Source organism: Quercus lobata, chromosome 3 (genome assembly GCF_001633185.2).
Source record: "Quercus lobata isolate SW786 chromosome 3, ValleyOak3.0 Primary Assembly, whole genome shotgun sequence".
NCBI lineage: Eukaryota > Viridiplantae > Streptophyta > Magnoliopsida > Fagales > Fagaceae > Quercus > Quercus lobata.
Genome location: NC_044906.1, coordinates 64,842,926 through 64,860,245, shown reverse-complemented (window position 1 = coordinate 64,860,245; position 17,320 = coordinate 64,842,926). Strand labels below are relative to the sequence as shown.

The 17,320-nt window shown below is 32.5% G+C and overlaps 2 protein-coding genes across 2 annotated transcripts; both read right to left on the bottom strand.

The window, feature by feature from the left end:
* Window positions 1-2,190: 2,190 nt before the first annotated feature.
* Window positions 2,191-6,819, bottom strand: LOC115982852 (binding partner of ACD11 1). Its single transcript, XM_031105575.1, has 5 exons — window positions 6,727-6,819; window positions 6,403-6,590; window positions 4,663-4,738; window positions 2,973-3,086; window positions 2,191-2,859 (listed from the first exon to the last, which is right to left on the bottom strand). The coding sequence occupies exons 2-5, from the start codon at window positions 6,519-6,521 to the stop codon at window positions 2,434-2,436; spliced, it is 735 nt and encodes a 244-aa protein (XP_030961435.1). The 5' UTR covers window positions 6,522-6,590; window positions 6,727-6,819; the 3' UTR covers window positions 2,191-2,433.
* Window positions 6,820-10,299: 3,480 nt separating this feature from the next.
* LOC115979413 (transcription factor PRE6) lies at window positions 10,300-11,761 on the bottom strand. The gene is made up of 2 exons (XM_031101444.1): window positions 11,153-11,761; window positions 10,300-10,675 (listed from the first exon to the last, which is right to left on the bottom strand). Exons 1-2 carry the CDS (start codon window positions 11,279-11,281, stop codon window positions 10,523-10,525), a joined length of 282 nt encoding a protein of 93 aa, XP_030957304.1. The 5' UTR covers window positions 11,282-11,761; the 3' UTR covers window positions 10,300-10,522.
* Between the last annotated feature and the right edge of the window lie 5,559 nt (window positions 11,762-17,320).

The window sequence follows — 17,320 nt, the reverse complement described above, 5'->3', positions numbered from 1 at the left end:
ACTTGTAATAACAGTTGCCTGGAGTATGTGGTTTAACAGGAATGCAGTCCGACAAGGAAAAGCAAGACAAACGGCAGCAACGATTCTGCAGAAGGCACGACTGTTGCTTGAGGAGTTTCAGCTTGCCAACTTCCAACCTTCACAGACGGAGATGCATGTTAGGGAACAGTGGACCAACCCTTCCCCGCCATGGTACAAGGTCAACGTCGATGGAGCAGTTTTTGAGACCCAACAGGCATCGGGTGTGGGGGTCATCATCAGAGACCATGATGGCCTGGTAGCAGCAGCCTTGAGCAAGAAGGTGTTCTGTCCTTTGGGTCCTTTAGAAGTTGAGGCTAAAGCTCTGGAGGAAGCTGTGGACTTTGCTTGGGATGTTGGTATAAGGGATGTTCATTTTGAATGTGATTCAAAAATGATCGTAGATGCTATGCTCGGTGCTAGCTGTCCTCAAGCATCCATCTATAACATCATTCTCGGCATTGGTCAGAAGGTACAGGCATTCAGGTCTTTCCAGTTTTCACATGTTAAGCGAACAGGGAACCGGCCAGCTCACATATTGGCTCAACATGCCAAGAATATTGACAGTTATGTAACTTGGATAGAGGAAAATCCAGACTTTATTGAGTCTGCTTTGGCTCAAGATGTACTGTTTTTATCTTCTTCTTAATAAAGTTACTGTCTTTTCATCAAAAAAAAAAAAAAAAAAAAAAAACTTCAACTTCCCAAAAAAAAAGAAAAATCTGCCTTTAATTTTTGTATTAAAAAAATGGTAATTGTCTTTTCGGGTAAGCCAACGAGTAACATCAAAGGGAAAGTGAGATGCAAGTGTTGGATGGGACACACGGTAATTTTGATAATGTAATGGAATCAGGACCGTTGATTGGATAAATAAAAATTCAACACATTGATTTTACTTTCCGCAAAGGAAAGGGAAACCCCAACCGACAGTGGAATTTTGTCGAGTCAGATTCACGTTTTGTCCACAGCTGACAACTCCACATATAAGACTTTTCCACAAATAGCCACAAATGGTGGGATGTCACGCGTAATCAAACTTCAAAAGGAGCTGCAAATTAAGCTTTAGCCAATCAATTATGAAGAAAATGTTTCATAATTGTGCATTAGTCACAGTTATCCAGAACAACATTCTTTGAGTTATTAATTAAGCAGAATGTTAACCAGCACCGAGCTTTAGCCAATCAATTATGAAGAAAATGTTTCATAATTGTGCATTAGTCACAGTTATCCAAAAAAGCATTCTTTGAGTTATTAATTAAGCAGAGCGGTGCCGGTTAAGGGCAGAAAAGACAAAAAAAATTTGTCTGAAAAAGTCAAAAAAATCTCAAACAGTACCTACAAAACTGAAAACTTGACATAAACTGAAAAAAAAGACAAAACTTGTGTTAGAAAAAAAAGTAAAAACTTTTGTGCTTCAACTCATTAATTAAAATTTGTCTGACACAGCCTCACAAACACAGACACAAACACAAATACACAAAAAAAAAAAAAAAAAAAAAACCACTATAGTTGGATCGATGAGCTTTTACTCGTTTTTATCTAATTCTAGCACTAATAATTAGTCATATTAGTTGTGATTTTTTACTTTTTTATTTTTTATTAAGGCTTTCTCTCTGATAATTTCATAGTCTCATTCCACATTCGCAGGAATCTTATATATATATATATATATATAAAGTTGAAATGATTATATAGGAATTGGAAAATTCTGGTTTAAGTTGATGTCTGAATTAGAAGAAGAGAACAGTCAACAATTGTGTGACTCGTTCCCCAAACAAAAAAAAAAAAAAATTGTGTGAGTTGAGATTAGTTTAATTTGCCATAATTTCTAACTTTATTCAACTTAACAACTTTTTAAATATTCTAATATTTTTTTAAATATAATTGTAATTTTATCAAAATTATTTTTTAAGCCCTATAAACTATATTTTTTTAGCCCAATAAAATAAAACCAGAAGGAATAGATCAAGAGAACTATGCTCCTTCTTCAACACAGATTAAGGAAAGCACATTTGCTCAACTAAAAAAATAAAAAGAAGAAAGCACAAAACTAGAAAATCATATTACCTCTAGAGCTCATGATTTCTTCAGTCTAATGCACCATAATTTAAATGAGGTATTTATCAATATATATGTATATGGGTCGTGTCATGTGTGTGCGGAAGATACACGTTAGAAAGAGCAAAAAGGCACAAGCCTTATTATACATTATTCCTAAATCCGCATAGGAAGTGAAACAAAAACCAAGATCACACTAGGTACTGATACACAACTTTATGATGTATCTTTCTTTGTCCTCTTTAGGTTAACTAATTATAGCGAGTATTCTATAGTTGCATATTTGCATAAATGTTGTAAGCTATTAATATACACAAGACTAGAAGAAACAAGCCATATTTGAGTTAACCAAAAGCATCAGTGCTGAACACCGTGACCACCCAAGTCAGCTGCAGCTTTAGATGCTCGATTTAAAGCATCCGAGACCCATAGAGCTCCTTTCGAGAAGTAGCTACTGTTTACCGCAGTGTGTGCAGCTGCAGCAGCCATTCTTCCTGTTGCTGATGCGGCCAACTTGGTCATCTCTGAGACATGGTACCTTTCATCCACAGATTTAGCAACTCCAACCCCTGCACATATCTTATCAGCGAGGCCATATCTCTCACTGAGCTCAGCCACCTTGGCTGTTGCAGTTTCTGAAACATGATGAGACCTGTCAAAGGCTTTGGCCTTGCTTAATGCATCTTTACCCAGATCATATCCCTTGGCTAACATGGTTATAACTACTTCCTGAGCCATAGTTACTGCCTCTCCAGTGCTGGGGAATTGGGTTCTTTGTGAAGTCTGTCAAGGTAGAAAGAAAATATTTAGCTTCAGTGATTAAGAAAAATAGATCATTACGCAACAAGCTACGATCATTAGAACAACTAGAGGACACAAAAGAGTGAAAGACATACAGTTGAACTAGTTTCCTCTTCATGGCTATATGAAGGTCTGCTCCAAAAACCAAATTCATCTTCACATTGCCCCCAGCGCGTTATGCATACATGTTGATCCAAAATTGTGGCACCCTAAAAGAAAAAAAAGAAAAAGAAAAAGTATAAACCAAGTATCACATAATTGCCACACAAAAGGACAAGGAAAACCAAACAAATATTAGAAACCTAACTATGAAAAAAAAATTCTTGAATGAGTAAACCTATTGATAAAGAAAACTCAGATCAAATGAACAAATAGGATAATTAAGGAATATCACTAGAATTCTAGTATAGGGTAGCAGGAAAGTGAATAAATTAAGACATGCTTTAGCTAATACCATAATTACCATTAATGCCATAATTATAGATGTTGCTACTGAAGGCATGCATTTTATATATATATTTGATAATGTAGGGAATCTTTCTAAAGAAGAGCCCTTTGGAACCTCTAGCCAGTAAAATAGAGTCATCCTTCTTCATAAACATTTACATCTATTACTTCAGTGCTCTTCCTGTTTCCCTTTTTTCTTTTTCTTTTTTGGTGGGGGTAAGGGGGCAAGCTAAAGTCGTCATACCATGCTGGCAATCAGCCCAAGACATCTGTCAGGAAGTAGGATTTGTACATTCTTACTGCAAACTGAAAAGAAACTATCTTCCAAAAGTATATCTTTACCATTGCTATCTTTAGTTCGGGCATAATTTCACCATCAACAGCTTCTTAGCACAAATCCTAGCTTTATAGTATTGGCAATCTATATTTACTTTTGCAAGTTCACTCCAATTTTAATGGGATGACAAAAGGCAGGCAATAAGCTCTTATGGTTCCTAAAAGGTTCCTAGTGATCTATGCACGTTGGGGGAGAGAAGTGCTTACAAAGTCTGCCAAAAACCCATTAATATACTTATTGAGGACACCACTTTAACTGAAAATCTTAAGCCAATGGATTAGGCCCAACTATGTACATCAACTGCTCTTTTTCTCTTATTTTTTTCCTTGAAGTGACATTCACAATAAATCTCCCACTCATGTATAAATCTCTACTGCATTGACCTAACTCCCCCCTCAAGTGTTCAGTCCTTTTCAAATCCAGAGTGTCATGCATACAAAAGTTGCACCAAATATAGGGCCATCAGAGGCAACTTGCTCCAATAGTCACACTCTCAACAAAGCCATACCAAATGTACCAAGAACAAGACATTCAAGTGGAACCTGAACCATCATATCAGATATCAATTTGTTGAGGGAGAGAAATGCTTATGAAGTCCACCAAGAGCCCATTGATATGCATGTTTGTACATTACTCCAATCCAAAAGGTTCAGTGTATGGATTTGAAACCAACAATATATAGCAACCATTCATTTCTTTACTTTCCCCAAATGTGAGACTGAATAAATACAAGTGCTCTCGAACAATGGAGAATAGCTAAAAGAGCTCCAATGTGATTTTTTTTTTCTTTTCTTTTATTGCTTAGTTATGCACAACCCAATGTAATAATTTTTAGCTTTATAAAGTTGAAGATGAGTTCATGTAAGCACAATTATTGGTCAATCACCATATATAGAGATTCATGAAATATAGCTGCCTAAACACAAGTATATTACCAAAGATTCTAGCTTTGTGCCTAACAGATTATCACTTTTCTAGCAAAAAGTTTCACCAATACTCACACTGAGCAAGCAAGCAGTTTCTTGAGAATAAGCATCTTTGAATGTCACATAGGCAGTACAGGCATCTTCACCGGATCTGTTTTCAGCAAAATAAAAAATGTAAGGGCTAATCATATACAAGAATCAGAGGATATGCTAGGGCACTATACAGAAAAATCATAAGGTGCCAAGGAAATTAACAAAATACCTCCGTTACTACTTACTGGTAATTAAAAAGAAAAATGTAATGCCAAGCCATCTGGAGCTGACTATAATCCACTTACCAACAAGAATTAATAATAACTATTTGGTTTAAAATTATTTGTGTATAACAACACTTGAACATTCAGTTCAAGTACTGTAAAATACAATAGTATGGACTACCAATCACCATGTGTTTATGACGATGCTTGGACATCCCATGAAGATTGAAAGAGTCCATCCTCTTCAACCCAACATTTGAATGCAACTTAATGGCTTATGCCATAATATGAAGAAAACTCCCTATGCAACAGAAGAACTAAAAAGGGATTTCTAAGTTAATATCCACAACAACCTTATGTCCAAAAGAACCTATAAAATTATTTTTTTTCAAAACCCAGCTCTGAAACAAAATGGACTCAGTCAGCTCCAACAGGATACGAAAACAGACTGTGTATAAATTAAATTATACACTACCTAAGTTATTACTTATTAGTCTCATAATGTAAGTTTACAACAAACAAACATACCAATCACAAGAGTGAAACTAATCATAGGAATAGGATCTCTGCCTGAGTAGATAATCGAAGGACCAAAACTGAACACAACGTAAAAACAAAAGAAAGAGGCAAATTGTGTTAAAATAATGGTTAAATGATTAACTTCACCATTTTCTGATAGCTTAAGGTTTTAGGATAACCGGAAATTTATCGTGTCATCGGAGCAAGTGGCCCTAAGTTTGAACCACGACTCCACTCTATCTCCTACTTAAAAAATTTTAAAAAATCCCACATCCTAGGCTCCGCTAAAGAAAGGGAAAGTAGCCCATATGTGAGGGAGAGTATTATGATAATAGTTAAATTATAAAATACACCATTTCCTAACAACTTAAGCCCTGGGGACAACTAGTAATTTATCAAATTGTGGGTATGTTTAAAAGCTTGAGCTATTTAATGGAGCAATCCAACTAGTACATAAACTAGTCACCAAACTCCACGTCTAACCAACATTAGACTCTCCAACAACCACACCCATGTCCATGCACCCAACAAGAGGAACGAACCAACAAACAAACAAATAAACCAGGCTCCAATACTATGTTGAAGCATCCAAACTAACAGTTTAAGCTATTAGGCATGTTAGAAGTATATGGTTAAATGATTAAATTTACTGTATCCCAATAGCTTAAATCAGTATTTTAACAAGGTGAAAGACCCACAACCCAATTTATTGCAAACTCAAGTTTTGCACATAAACTCGATTAATTAGATTTGCCCCATGATTTTTCGGAGGGTTTTCCACGTAAATTTGATGCTTTCTTGTGTGGTTTCTTCTATTGGAACTCGCATAACTTCATTTTCTTCACTACTGCTTGGAGTTATTCAATTTAAATTCACAAATAAACAGTAGTTTAGCCCAACAAAATAGTGCCACAAGCGCACAACAAAAAACATATATACGAAACAAACATCGAAAACAACAAACCCAACATGAAAACAAAAAAACTAAGACTAAAATTCAAGTTCATCCCACCAAAAAAAAAAAAAAAAAAAACACTACCTGACTATTTCGACATGTTCAATTGCACCAGAGAAAGCGAAGAAATCAAACACGTCCTTGTCAGTGGCTTCCGGTGACAGTCCCGTAACTTCTATAGTATATCCACCGCTACTACTCATGTTTTCCAAACTCTAATCAAAATTAACAAAAACAACTTCGTACCCAAGTTGCTTCTACTACTTTCAAACCTGGGATGATCAAAAAAACCAAGTTCAAAACATATCATCAGAAAGCATATATACACAATTATAAACAACAAGGAATTTTCACAAATAATGAAACTTGATTTTGAAGAAATCATTGAATCTTTTTTTCTTTGCTTACTGGTTTTAAAAAAGCAGAGTTTGGTGAAGAAGAAAGGAGAGAGATTTACTTTTTAAACCAAACGCGACCAAACGGATCAGATTTTGTCAGTTTTGTCTTTTTTTGTGGATGTGGATTTTGGGCCTATTGTATTTGGGCTTTTTTACGGGCTTGAGAGGTATGTTTTTTGGGCTGATGTTTTTATAACATTAATGGGCTTAAATTTGCAAAATGCAATGGGATTTGAAATAGTGTTCCATTCCATAATCGATGGGTTTTTAAAAATTAAAAAAAAAAAAAAAACCTTTGGGCCTTTTAAGCACTAACTGGGCTGGGAATCTAGTGGGCCATAAGGACCCACTTGTAAGTTTAGTCACAATCAAATTTTAAATATCTTTATGTAATATAAATATATGCAATATTCTCCTTATGGCTTTTTACATAGATTTGAAAGCGATGATGTGTGTACCAGGCTACTTAAAATATTATCTCTAAACCAAAGAACGAAATAAATCATCTTTTACTTGGTTGCAAACAAGGATGGAGACGGTGGAGGATTAGACCCGTGCCACGCTGACCTGAAGGGAAAAAACTAAAGTAGGTATATTCTCTACGGTTTATATTTGGGTCACCTCTTCCAAAAATCTTGCCCCTCCTCTCCCCTACAATTTTACATCGATTTCATTGTAAGAGAATTTTTGTTAATTGTAACATAGCATAAGGCTTCAGATTTGCCCAATCAACCCCAAAATACACTCATATCAGATTATATATCATTGTACAAAAATGCATTTGTATTACAATAATTGTGTAAATTTACATAATTATTGTAGCTATGCAAATGAATATCTTAGTAATTCTTGAGATTGAGGGCAATTGTTTTTAGTTGAGAAAGAGAGATATATGATTTGGGATAATTATAAAAGATTAATAAGGGAAAAGTATTCTAATAAAATAGATAATCCGATGTAAGATGTATTGAAAATTGAGTATGTAAAATAATAAAAAAGTAGGTTTTCATGCCAAAATAGATAGAAAATTTTACACAAGCTGATGCGAATGCTCTAATATAGTAAAAAATATTGGTGTTTTATGTTTTTGTCTTTGTTAGTGAATGATTGCATTATAAATGTATTATGAAATAATGATTTTGTATCTTTGCCTTTGTTGATAGTTTGTTGACACTAAATGAATGCTTATTTGAAATTTCATGGGGTTTTTTTTTTTTTTTTTCTTATACTTCAGCTCTCCTAACTTGAAATCTTGGCTCCGCCTTTATCAAAAAAATAATAATCACAATAATAAATTATAAAAATTATATAAAATATAGGAGTCACTATTGGTTCATATGATGCTTTATAATCAAAGAAATCAAAATGTTGATTTTGTAGGGACCAGCTAAACAAAGAATTCTAGTACAGCCATTTAACTTGGATTCCCTTTCTTTTGGTTTTATTGAAACAAGGACCACGTTACTTCTTTATTAATTGAGTTCGAGGACAACCTGACCATTTGCCTATAAAAAATCTCTCAATTACATGCGCACCTTCTGATAATCACAAGCAACATTTTGATTCACACAATGGCCATTGTGATCAGAATTTGAGCAAAATCACATGCAAATTAACTATGATAACTTGCTCAAAGCTAACCTGTAGAGTGCACCATATATATAGACACCATTTAGCATAGGTGATTGACTAATTCAAACTTTAAAGTTAACACAAATCAACATTTGTCAAACATTATCTGCAAACTAAGATTTTTGCGAGGATAGCGGTGTGTTTGTAAGCTCTGGAGGCCGAAAGAAGGATTTGAAGTTGACCCTTTGGAAATCATAGGACGGCAGTGAATCAAATCTTTGTACGTAGCAGATAATGTCTTGATTTGAGGAATGAGATAGAAGGGTATTATTGATTAATCAAACTAATTATTGAAGTGTAAACATGTACTTGTTGCCTGGTTAGTAAGTTTTTATTTGCCTCCAAGAAGAGCAATGGTAAAAACAAAAACAAAAAACAAAAAATATGATTATGATTATTGATAATTTGTAATTAGTATAACATCACTTAATTTTATTATATATCAATCAAAATTTACCAACTTAATAATTGTGAAAAAAGTGGATTCTAGTTAGCTAGCGCTTAGCTAGTAAAGTTTCTTATCATCAAATATGAAATTTGGGGTTTGAACCCTGTATACACCAAGAATCGATTGGAATTTTGGTCTAATGATAAAAATCAATTATTAGGAGCGAGCATCATAAGTTGAAATTATTTGTCAAAAAACAATTGCAAAAATAATTATGAGATTTGTTACATCGTTGCACCAATTAACAGGTAATGTCACTACCTTTATTGCTTATTGATAGCCGCAATTTATGTGAGGTTTAATTTTGTGATAGAAATCCTTATTTACATTTAGTAAAGGGAGAAGTGGCATAAAGGAAGGATTATAAAATATAATAATAAAAAACAGATGTCATAAGTTGAAACTATCTCTAAAAAACAATTGTGAAAATAATTATGAAATTTATTACATCCATCACTGCACCAATTATCAGGTAATATATGTCACTGCCCTCATTGCTTATTGATAGCCATAAATAATTTATGTGAGGTTTAATTATGTGGTGGAAACCCCTTATTTACATTTAGTAAAGAGGGGTAAGAAGTGAAGTAACACAAAGGAAGGAAAATATAATATATAGGATGTGTTTAGATACCGCTTATTTTGTTGAAATTGAGAAATTATTATTGAAAGTATTGTAAATAAAGGTAAAATTTAGTTGAAATAGTACAGTGAGACTCATGAATAATATCAAAAAAATACAGTAAGACCCATAAATAATAACAAAAATAAATTAAATAATGAAATAATTTTCTTTTATCATTCTACCCAAAGGCACACGTAATAACAACTCTCTGTGTGTTCAACTTCATGACCCTGGCTAGAATGTCATTGGCCTAAGATTTGACGCTGAATTGTACTATGGAGTCCCAATAATTAATATAGCCTGGCTAACAAAAAAAAAAAAAAAACTCTGATAGTACATGACATGAAAGTAACTCATATATTTGAGTTCTGTACGTTTTTTATCTTCTTCTTTCTTCTCGTACTTACAAAGCTAAAACTTTCTGCCCCACACTGCGGCAAACCCATGTTAGGCGATTAAGAATCAAACAGATCAAGCCCCCCCCCCCCAACCCCAAAAGAAAAACCTCCCCAAATTTAATGAATGTGGAAAATTATTATTCAGTTTGCTTCATTGCATTGAGCTTGAAATTTTTTTGAAGACGATCGTCATCATCATCATGATGGTCATGTTATGTCATTTAAGTTGATATGGTCGCCGTCATGTGTCATTACAAAATTGGTGTGAAGTTATAATACCAATGTCACATGTCATGAACATGGTGGACCTTAACGGTCTACTTCTAGGTTTTTCACGTAAAAGAGACTAGAAACATTGATATTTTGTATATGGCCTTTTAAACTTTGAAAACGAAACTTTTTTCAATACTAATATTTACTATAGAAGTGTCACAATCACCAGCAAGAGACAATTAACAGGTTAATCTAGATACAAAAAGCTTTGAAGCACTCAAAATTTGAGAACTCTAGAAGTTCTTTTATTATATATAAGATTAATTACTACTACATTTTTTTTTTTTAAACTAAGGGATATAACATGGAGCCCATGTTAACCCTTAGTCTTGGCCTAGTGACCAATCCCTAGCTAGATAGAAGAAGATAAAGAAAAAGAAAGAAGAAGAAAGACAATAATATATATATTTATATAATGTAACACTCTCTATTACATCAGTAAACTCCTTATTATTGCAGCTTGAGCGCTGTCAGAGTCTGTTGTAGCCAGAAGATTGGACAAACGGTCGCTTAGGTCATCCACTTCCCTGTGTAAGCTTCTTATATAGTTGCAAGTCTCTTGCAATACTTTGGATGCTGATACCTGCCAGAATATACATATAAATTCTACACTTAGTAAACCAATTGCAAATATATATAACATATAACGACATTGACTAAACTATTCATACGTAATACAGAGTCCTATAATTTGGCAATATTATCCGTCAATTCTTTTCGAGAACTTGGTAAACAATATATAAGTATTCGTCAAAAGTCTTTGTAACTAAGTGGTATTATTTTGTTCTTTCTATACATGAACCTAGGCTCAAATTGCCTTCCTAGCTAGACAAAAAGGGAAAAAAGTATTTAAGTAGTAATCCTATAGGCAAACCAAGTGTGTGTTAAGGTCCACACACCTCAAGTTGTGGGCTTTGTGGATTAAAACAAGCGAGGCAGTGAGTGTGACTTATCTTATTAGCTAAAGCAAATGGAGACCACACATGTTTTGTGTGTGTGTGTGTGTGTGTGTGAGAGAGAGAGAGAGAGAGAGAGAGAGAGAGATAAGAGAGCAATAAACCTTGTCGGAGCGCCTATTGCGGATCTCAGGGATAAGTTGTTGTAACTTGGAAACAAGATCGGTGATCTGGTCATCAGTGATATTGCTAGAAACACCTGACTGCCTCGAACGGGATCTTCTGCTAGACATTGTTGTTCAGAGGGAGTGTCAGAAAGAAATAGTAGACAAAGGAGAGAGAGAAGTGGAACTCAAGCTCTTGTCAGAGAAAGTTTGTATCAGAAAAACTAATTTAGTTGGGTATGGAAGAAGCTAAGATGGAGATATATATATAAAGAGAGAAGGAAGTGAGTGTTTGAGACAAGTTATGGACAGAGAGATAAGGGAAGCAAGTAACCATGAACAAAAACTAGAGAAGAGAGGTGGTGTTGGGAGTGAAGAGGACAAGTGCATGGGAGAAAGAGGTGGGCTATGCTTGTTATTAAATAGGGTTGTGGGTGTGTTTGTGTGTATGTGTATGTTTGTGTTTTACATGTGTAAGTGTGTGAACGCGAGAGAGAGAGAGAGAGAGAGAGAGAGAGAGATCTAGCTATAAAGGGAATAGAGAGATACGCCATACTGTGCTTTCTCTATATGTCCCCAAACTGGGGTTAGAGCTCAAGTGGGTTAAGGGAAATGTGCTTGTTTATCAGCCAACTTAGCGGGACCTCTATGTGTCAGTCTTAGCACGCAAGCCCATGTTATCTACTACTTCCTGTCATTTGAATAATTTCCTCATTTTTTGTACAGTATTATCACTACTATATACTCATATGGGATGCCTTAATTTCATGTAATTTACCAGGTATAAGTTCGGTACAATTTCTTAGCAAAGATTAAAAAAAGAGAGAAAAAAGAAATTAACGCATAAAATTTACACTGTTCAGCAAGGTGCCTAAGTCTATGGAAACAACGTCATACTTTACTACATAGTAACACTCATAAGACTACTCTAACTTAATGACCCAATTGTAAATATGAGTCAACTTCAACAAGATCTTAAGTTTTTTATTAATTAAATTTTATTAATTATAGTATAAAATGTGCCAAGATATTCTCTTAAAAAAATTAAATTTAATGATAAAGTTCATTAGTAAATAAATTACGGAGTTGAATTTGATTAAAAAAAATTTAAATACAAATGCTTAAATAATTGTTCTTATTTTGTCTTAATTGAAATTGCTTAAATAACAGTACCAGTTTTGTCCTAAAGGGATTCTGCATAAATAACTGTGTTTTGTCCTTAATGGATTTGCCTAAATAACTGTGTTTTTGTCCTAAACAAGTTTGCTACATGCACTAATAATATAGTAATATTTATATGCATATCTTCATTCTTCTGCACTCTATCAAGTGCCTAGCTAAGCTAATTACCTATATGGTTAAGGAACTTAAGGCTCTTGGCCTAGTTTGAAAGTTGTTTTGCACAAATTGCTGCTAAAGGATGACATTTTTGACCAGTCAGATATGATCCCCAATGCTTTTTTTTTCCCTTCCAGACTTTGGAAACGACATTTGCATGTGTCATCTTGGAAACTCTGCGTGGTCTAACCCAATTCGAGGCCATGTCTTATTCAATATTCATTTCTTAGTTTGTCAATATCAACACTATATTAAAATTGAAATTCATATATTTATTACTGTAAAATATACCATCTGTCATAGAATCTTCTTCCTGTGTTAATAATCTCCTAGTTATTTTTTCTTCTCGTAGTAAAAAAGTTAGAATCTTACCCTACTTAAATTGGGTTTTCATTATTAAATTATAGAAATTGAATTCAAGTTATACATAATATAATTTTAGAGTTCATGTTATACCTAACATCACCTTTAAGTTTTTGATAAAAAATATGTAACTTACTAAATTAATATTTTGTTAGTACTTAACCTTTAAGTTTTTGATAAAAAACATGTAACTTACTAAATTAATATTTTGTTAGTACTTAGTATGACTGTTAAACCACATGTTCTCTCTATGCTTATTCAAAGTTCGTATCATTAAATGTAATTATTATTTATCAATACCTTAAGATTTATTGGCTCCATTCTATGAATATCAAATTTTCGTTAAACTCGTTTTTTAGCTGGGATTTTGTTTTCGTCATTAGAGACGTAAATTCTTTTGTCCCATAGGATGGATTTGTTAATATCCTTTTTTTCCTTAATTGAGTTTTCGGTTATGGAATTAGAGATAGAAATGAGTCATATTCCCTTCTCAATATAAAAAACATACAATTCAACAATGATTTTGACAAAAATTCTTAAATGATAAAAAGATACTTAGTAGTATAACATTAATTAATTAAAAAAGTTGAATTTTACGTATTAAAAAATCTTTTAATATAAGGAAATAGTGTCCTAGTTTTTGGTCAAATTAAATATTCCACTCTCTATCCATAGAACATCTCGGAAAGATAATATGATGGATGGAATTTGGAATCTCCGAGCTTAAGACAAGACTTTTTATGTTTATTGAGCCCACTATCCAGGTGTCTGTAGAAGAAGTTGCGTCTCAACCTAAAAGATCTTATAATATTGTATTATTTTCAATGAAAAAATCTAGATAAGCTAGGTAATTGTAAAAACTTTGGACGTTACATGTCTGCATGTGACAAAATATGTTTCAATTTTTCCCGGCGAGATTCCTGGTTAGAATTCACTTTGTGGACGTAACCCACGCTTGGGAGTTGGAATTTGAAAGAGCTGCCATGACAATAGTAATATAAACACTTGGTATATAGTATAAAGATTGGTTAGGAATTTACCACACTATCACCCACTATCGAAAAGGTTTATTAGATCATTCACATCAGATATTGCAAAAATTCTTGTCTATTTTAATATATTTACATACTCACTTTTTAAAACACCTCATATTAAATTATTTATTTTACACTACATTTTATTAAAATATCAATTTTTCTTACTTTTTTTTTTTTAAGTTTATTTTTTTTACACATAACAACTATTATCCACTCTATTCTTTCATTATAGGAATATGTGAAGAAAAAAAATAAACAATTAAATATAAAATGAATAATGCCAATGTAAATTTACATGATTACTATAACAAATTTGTAAATTTACACGCTTATACATAGACTGATGTAAGTTATTTTTAGAATAAAATTGTGTAAATTCTACACATTTTGATGTGGATACTCTTATTATAGCTCAAGAAGAGGAAAAAAATAGTAGATGTACCAAAACTGGACTAGACAAAACATAGTCATGTGAACAAGCATGTGAATAGTTCTTTAGGTAAAGAGAGGTAGCAAATTGAACAATATTAGTGACCATATATATGTGCAATGCATGTTACAATAATGTTGATTATTTGTGCAATTAAAAGTGCTTATAGCTAGTTAGGTAGGTGCTATATCTCTGTAGCTTTTGTGGGCTTAGCTACGTAGTCCATCTTCTGTACCAAACTAGCAAGACTAAATGTGTTGCAACACTACTCAGTCGAGCCAAACAATGACTGAGAAAACCAAAATGTAAAATTGACTATTTCTTGAAGTTAAAAATGACTTCCAAAACAAGGGTATGGTAAAAAACAGACAAGAAAGTAAATGTGAGTCAGAACTTTATAAGTAATATTAAAAGGTAGAAATGATCTTGATCTATATACGACTGTACGGTTGTATAATTATACTCTTATACCCAAAAGAAAAGGACATACTGTATTAATCTGACTATACACAGCCAAGATTCGTTCAAACCTTAGTTTTGTTCTCTTTTTTTGTTAGCATGCACTAGTTTGTCCAAAACTCTGGGCGATACCTCATGCACACAAAAGCCAACCTGCAAGTACTGAAAAAGGTAACTGCACAAGTTTTAACTGTTAAATAGAATCGAGCTTTTTACACAGTTTATTTTTCAGTTTTAAATAATAAAAATTTGTGTTATTTGAAAAAATTATACCTAAGAAAAATAAAGTAAAAAAAAAAAAACAATGTTTTTTGAAAATGCACGATTTCAAATCACTATGCCAAATGGCACTAAATTTAATTGACAGGGTCCAAATGTGCATGTTATTATTGAAGTAAAATACAAAACATGCATGTATTTGGGAATAACCCTAATTTAGGTTAGTTGCAGTGAAGTTAGTAAAGAAAAGCCCCCAGTACAAGTAGAATTAAAACTTTGACATCATAATTCAATAGTACTTACTACTTAGGGACATGGCCTAGGACCTGGGGGCTAGGCCTCTACTAGAGAAAGACCCCCAAATGTAGGAGACAATTAGTTTTGATTTTTTTTTTTTTTATAATGTGAGTTATATATTTTTTTTTTCTCAACAGTTAAGGAAGGCTAAAAAATCGAGTGATGCTATATATACTATACAAATTTAATATATAGGTTTTACAAATTAATATTTTACCAATCATTAATATTGATTTAATTATTTAAAAAAAAATTATTTATTATCTTGTTAAAATATTACCAATCACATTCCTTGTCATATCAAATTATAAGTTTTAAAAAGTAAAATTTAAAGTAGTATTAGCATTTTTCAAAAAAAAAAAAAAAATTGTGGATTAATCTATAACTCAATCCCCATTAAATCCAGTGAATCAATCCTATCAAAAAGTAGAATAAAAGATTTCAAATTAAAAAAAAAAAAAATTATAATATAGAACATGAACTAAATAATATTTAAATATAAAATGATTCAAACTTTATGGTGCCAACCTTGATAGGACCCAATATATTTAGAGATCTACACCAAGGATCTTTGTATTCGGTTTCACATACATGATGAAGAGTGTTGGATTAATTTACGTACGGAACTTTGTATTCAATGACATCTCAATGTCATGAATCTACAATATAAATAATTATATATGCAATAGAAATTTTTTTTTTTTTTTTTCACATTTTATCATACCCTTGACAAAATTCATAAGGAACTAATTAATTAAGAGATCCCCTAAGTTGACAGTGTCTAAACCCAAAGTTAGGCTACGTTTGGATTGGGCTAAAAACAGCACGTTTGCATCTGCGTTTTTTTTTTTTTTTTTTTTTTTTCACACGTTTGTAAGACTTGCGGCTACTATTCATGCACTGTTTAATGAACAGTAGCCGCAAAATTTGACTTTTTTTACTTTTTTCAGCCAATCAGTGCACATCGTATATTGTTCACGGACTCACAAATTTTACTTTTTAGCAACTTTTTCATTAAAAATGGGTTTCACGGTACTATTCACACATTTAAAAATTATTTTGCTACAATATTTTTCAGTTTTCAATTTCAATTTTTAGTTTTCAATTATATCTAAACGGACCTTTATTCTCAAAGTATCACATCTTATTGGACTTTTGAAGTGGCTAGTTTAAATGAATAAGAGGATCTTATTCCATAAAGTTTTCACCAAAAAGGTATGTAATTCAAAGTTTCAAACCCCCATGCTTACAAAAAGGGAAAGCAATAATGAATTAAAAATTCATTGTTACGTACATTTTTTTCATAATTAATCAAGTACAATGTATCCTACCAAATTATCTCATTTTGGGAGAATAATCACAATTTTTTTCTTTACAGTAAGCCGTATAAAATTAAACTTAAAAAAATTAGCATCTTGTAAAATTATGGTATTTTGTTTTGGGAACCAACAGTTTGTGTCCCCTTTAATTAACAAGTCATTTTCATGGCCAAACTGAGCACCCAAAGGGCACCGCTAGCTCATCTGGAAATGATCCAAACTGTACGTAAAAGTTGCATGAATTGCCAATACGAATGTTATAAAACAAACAAGCATACGAGTCAGGGTCTGCTAAAAAGTTACAAGTGAAATGAAAAGCAATCAATGACTGATGAGTTCATATGCTACGTACTAATTAAACCCTTATCAAATGAAAGTGACACAATATTTTTGATTATTTGATAGTTACAAGAAAGAGAGGGATTAGAACCCCATATAGAAGTATGAAATCTTTTAAGACTTATATTGAAAATAATATATTCAATTAAGATGTACAAGAGTGGAGCTAAGAATTTTTATTCGGAGAGGCCAAGTTATGATATGGATATATATATATATATATATATATTAACCAAAACAAACCTAACATGCGTACTCAAGAGTGCACACACATATATATTCTAATAATAGAGTAAGTTATAATTTATAAATATATTACATTTAAAATTATCAACTTTAACATATATATAATTACAAAATTTCTTCT

Bases quoted from the DNA above. Each gene is read 5' to 3' on its own strand.
- LOC115982852 (XM_031105575.1), bottom strand. From the start codon at position 6,521: ATGAGTAGTAGCGGTGGATATACTATAGAAGTTACGGGACTGTCACCG. The intron at 4,739-6,402 runs GTAGTGTTTTTT...TGCTGAAAACAG, and splicing joins GAACATGTCGAAATAGTCAG to ATCCGGTGAAGATGCCTGTA. The intron at 3,087-4,662 runs GTGAGTATTGGT...TTTTTCTTTTAG, and splicing joins AAACTGCTTGCTTGCTCAGT to GGTGCCACAATTTTGGATCA.
- LOC115979413 (XM_031101444.1), bottom strand. From the start codon at position 11,281: ATGTCTAGCAGAAGATCCCGTTCGAGGCAGTCAGGTGTTTCTAGCAAT. The intron at 10,676-11,152 runs GTTTATTGCTCT...ATATTCTGGCAG, and splicing joins GCAATAGGCGCTCCGACAAG to GTATCAGCATCCAAAGTATT.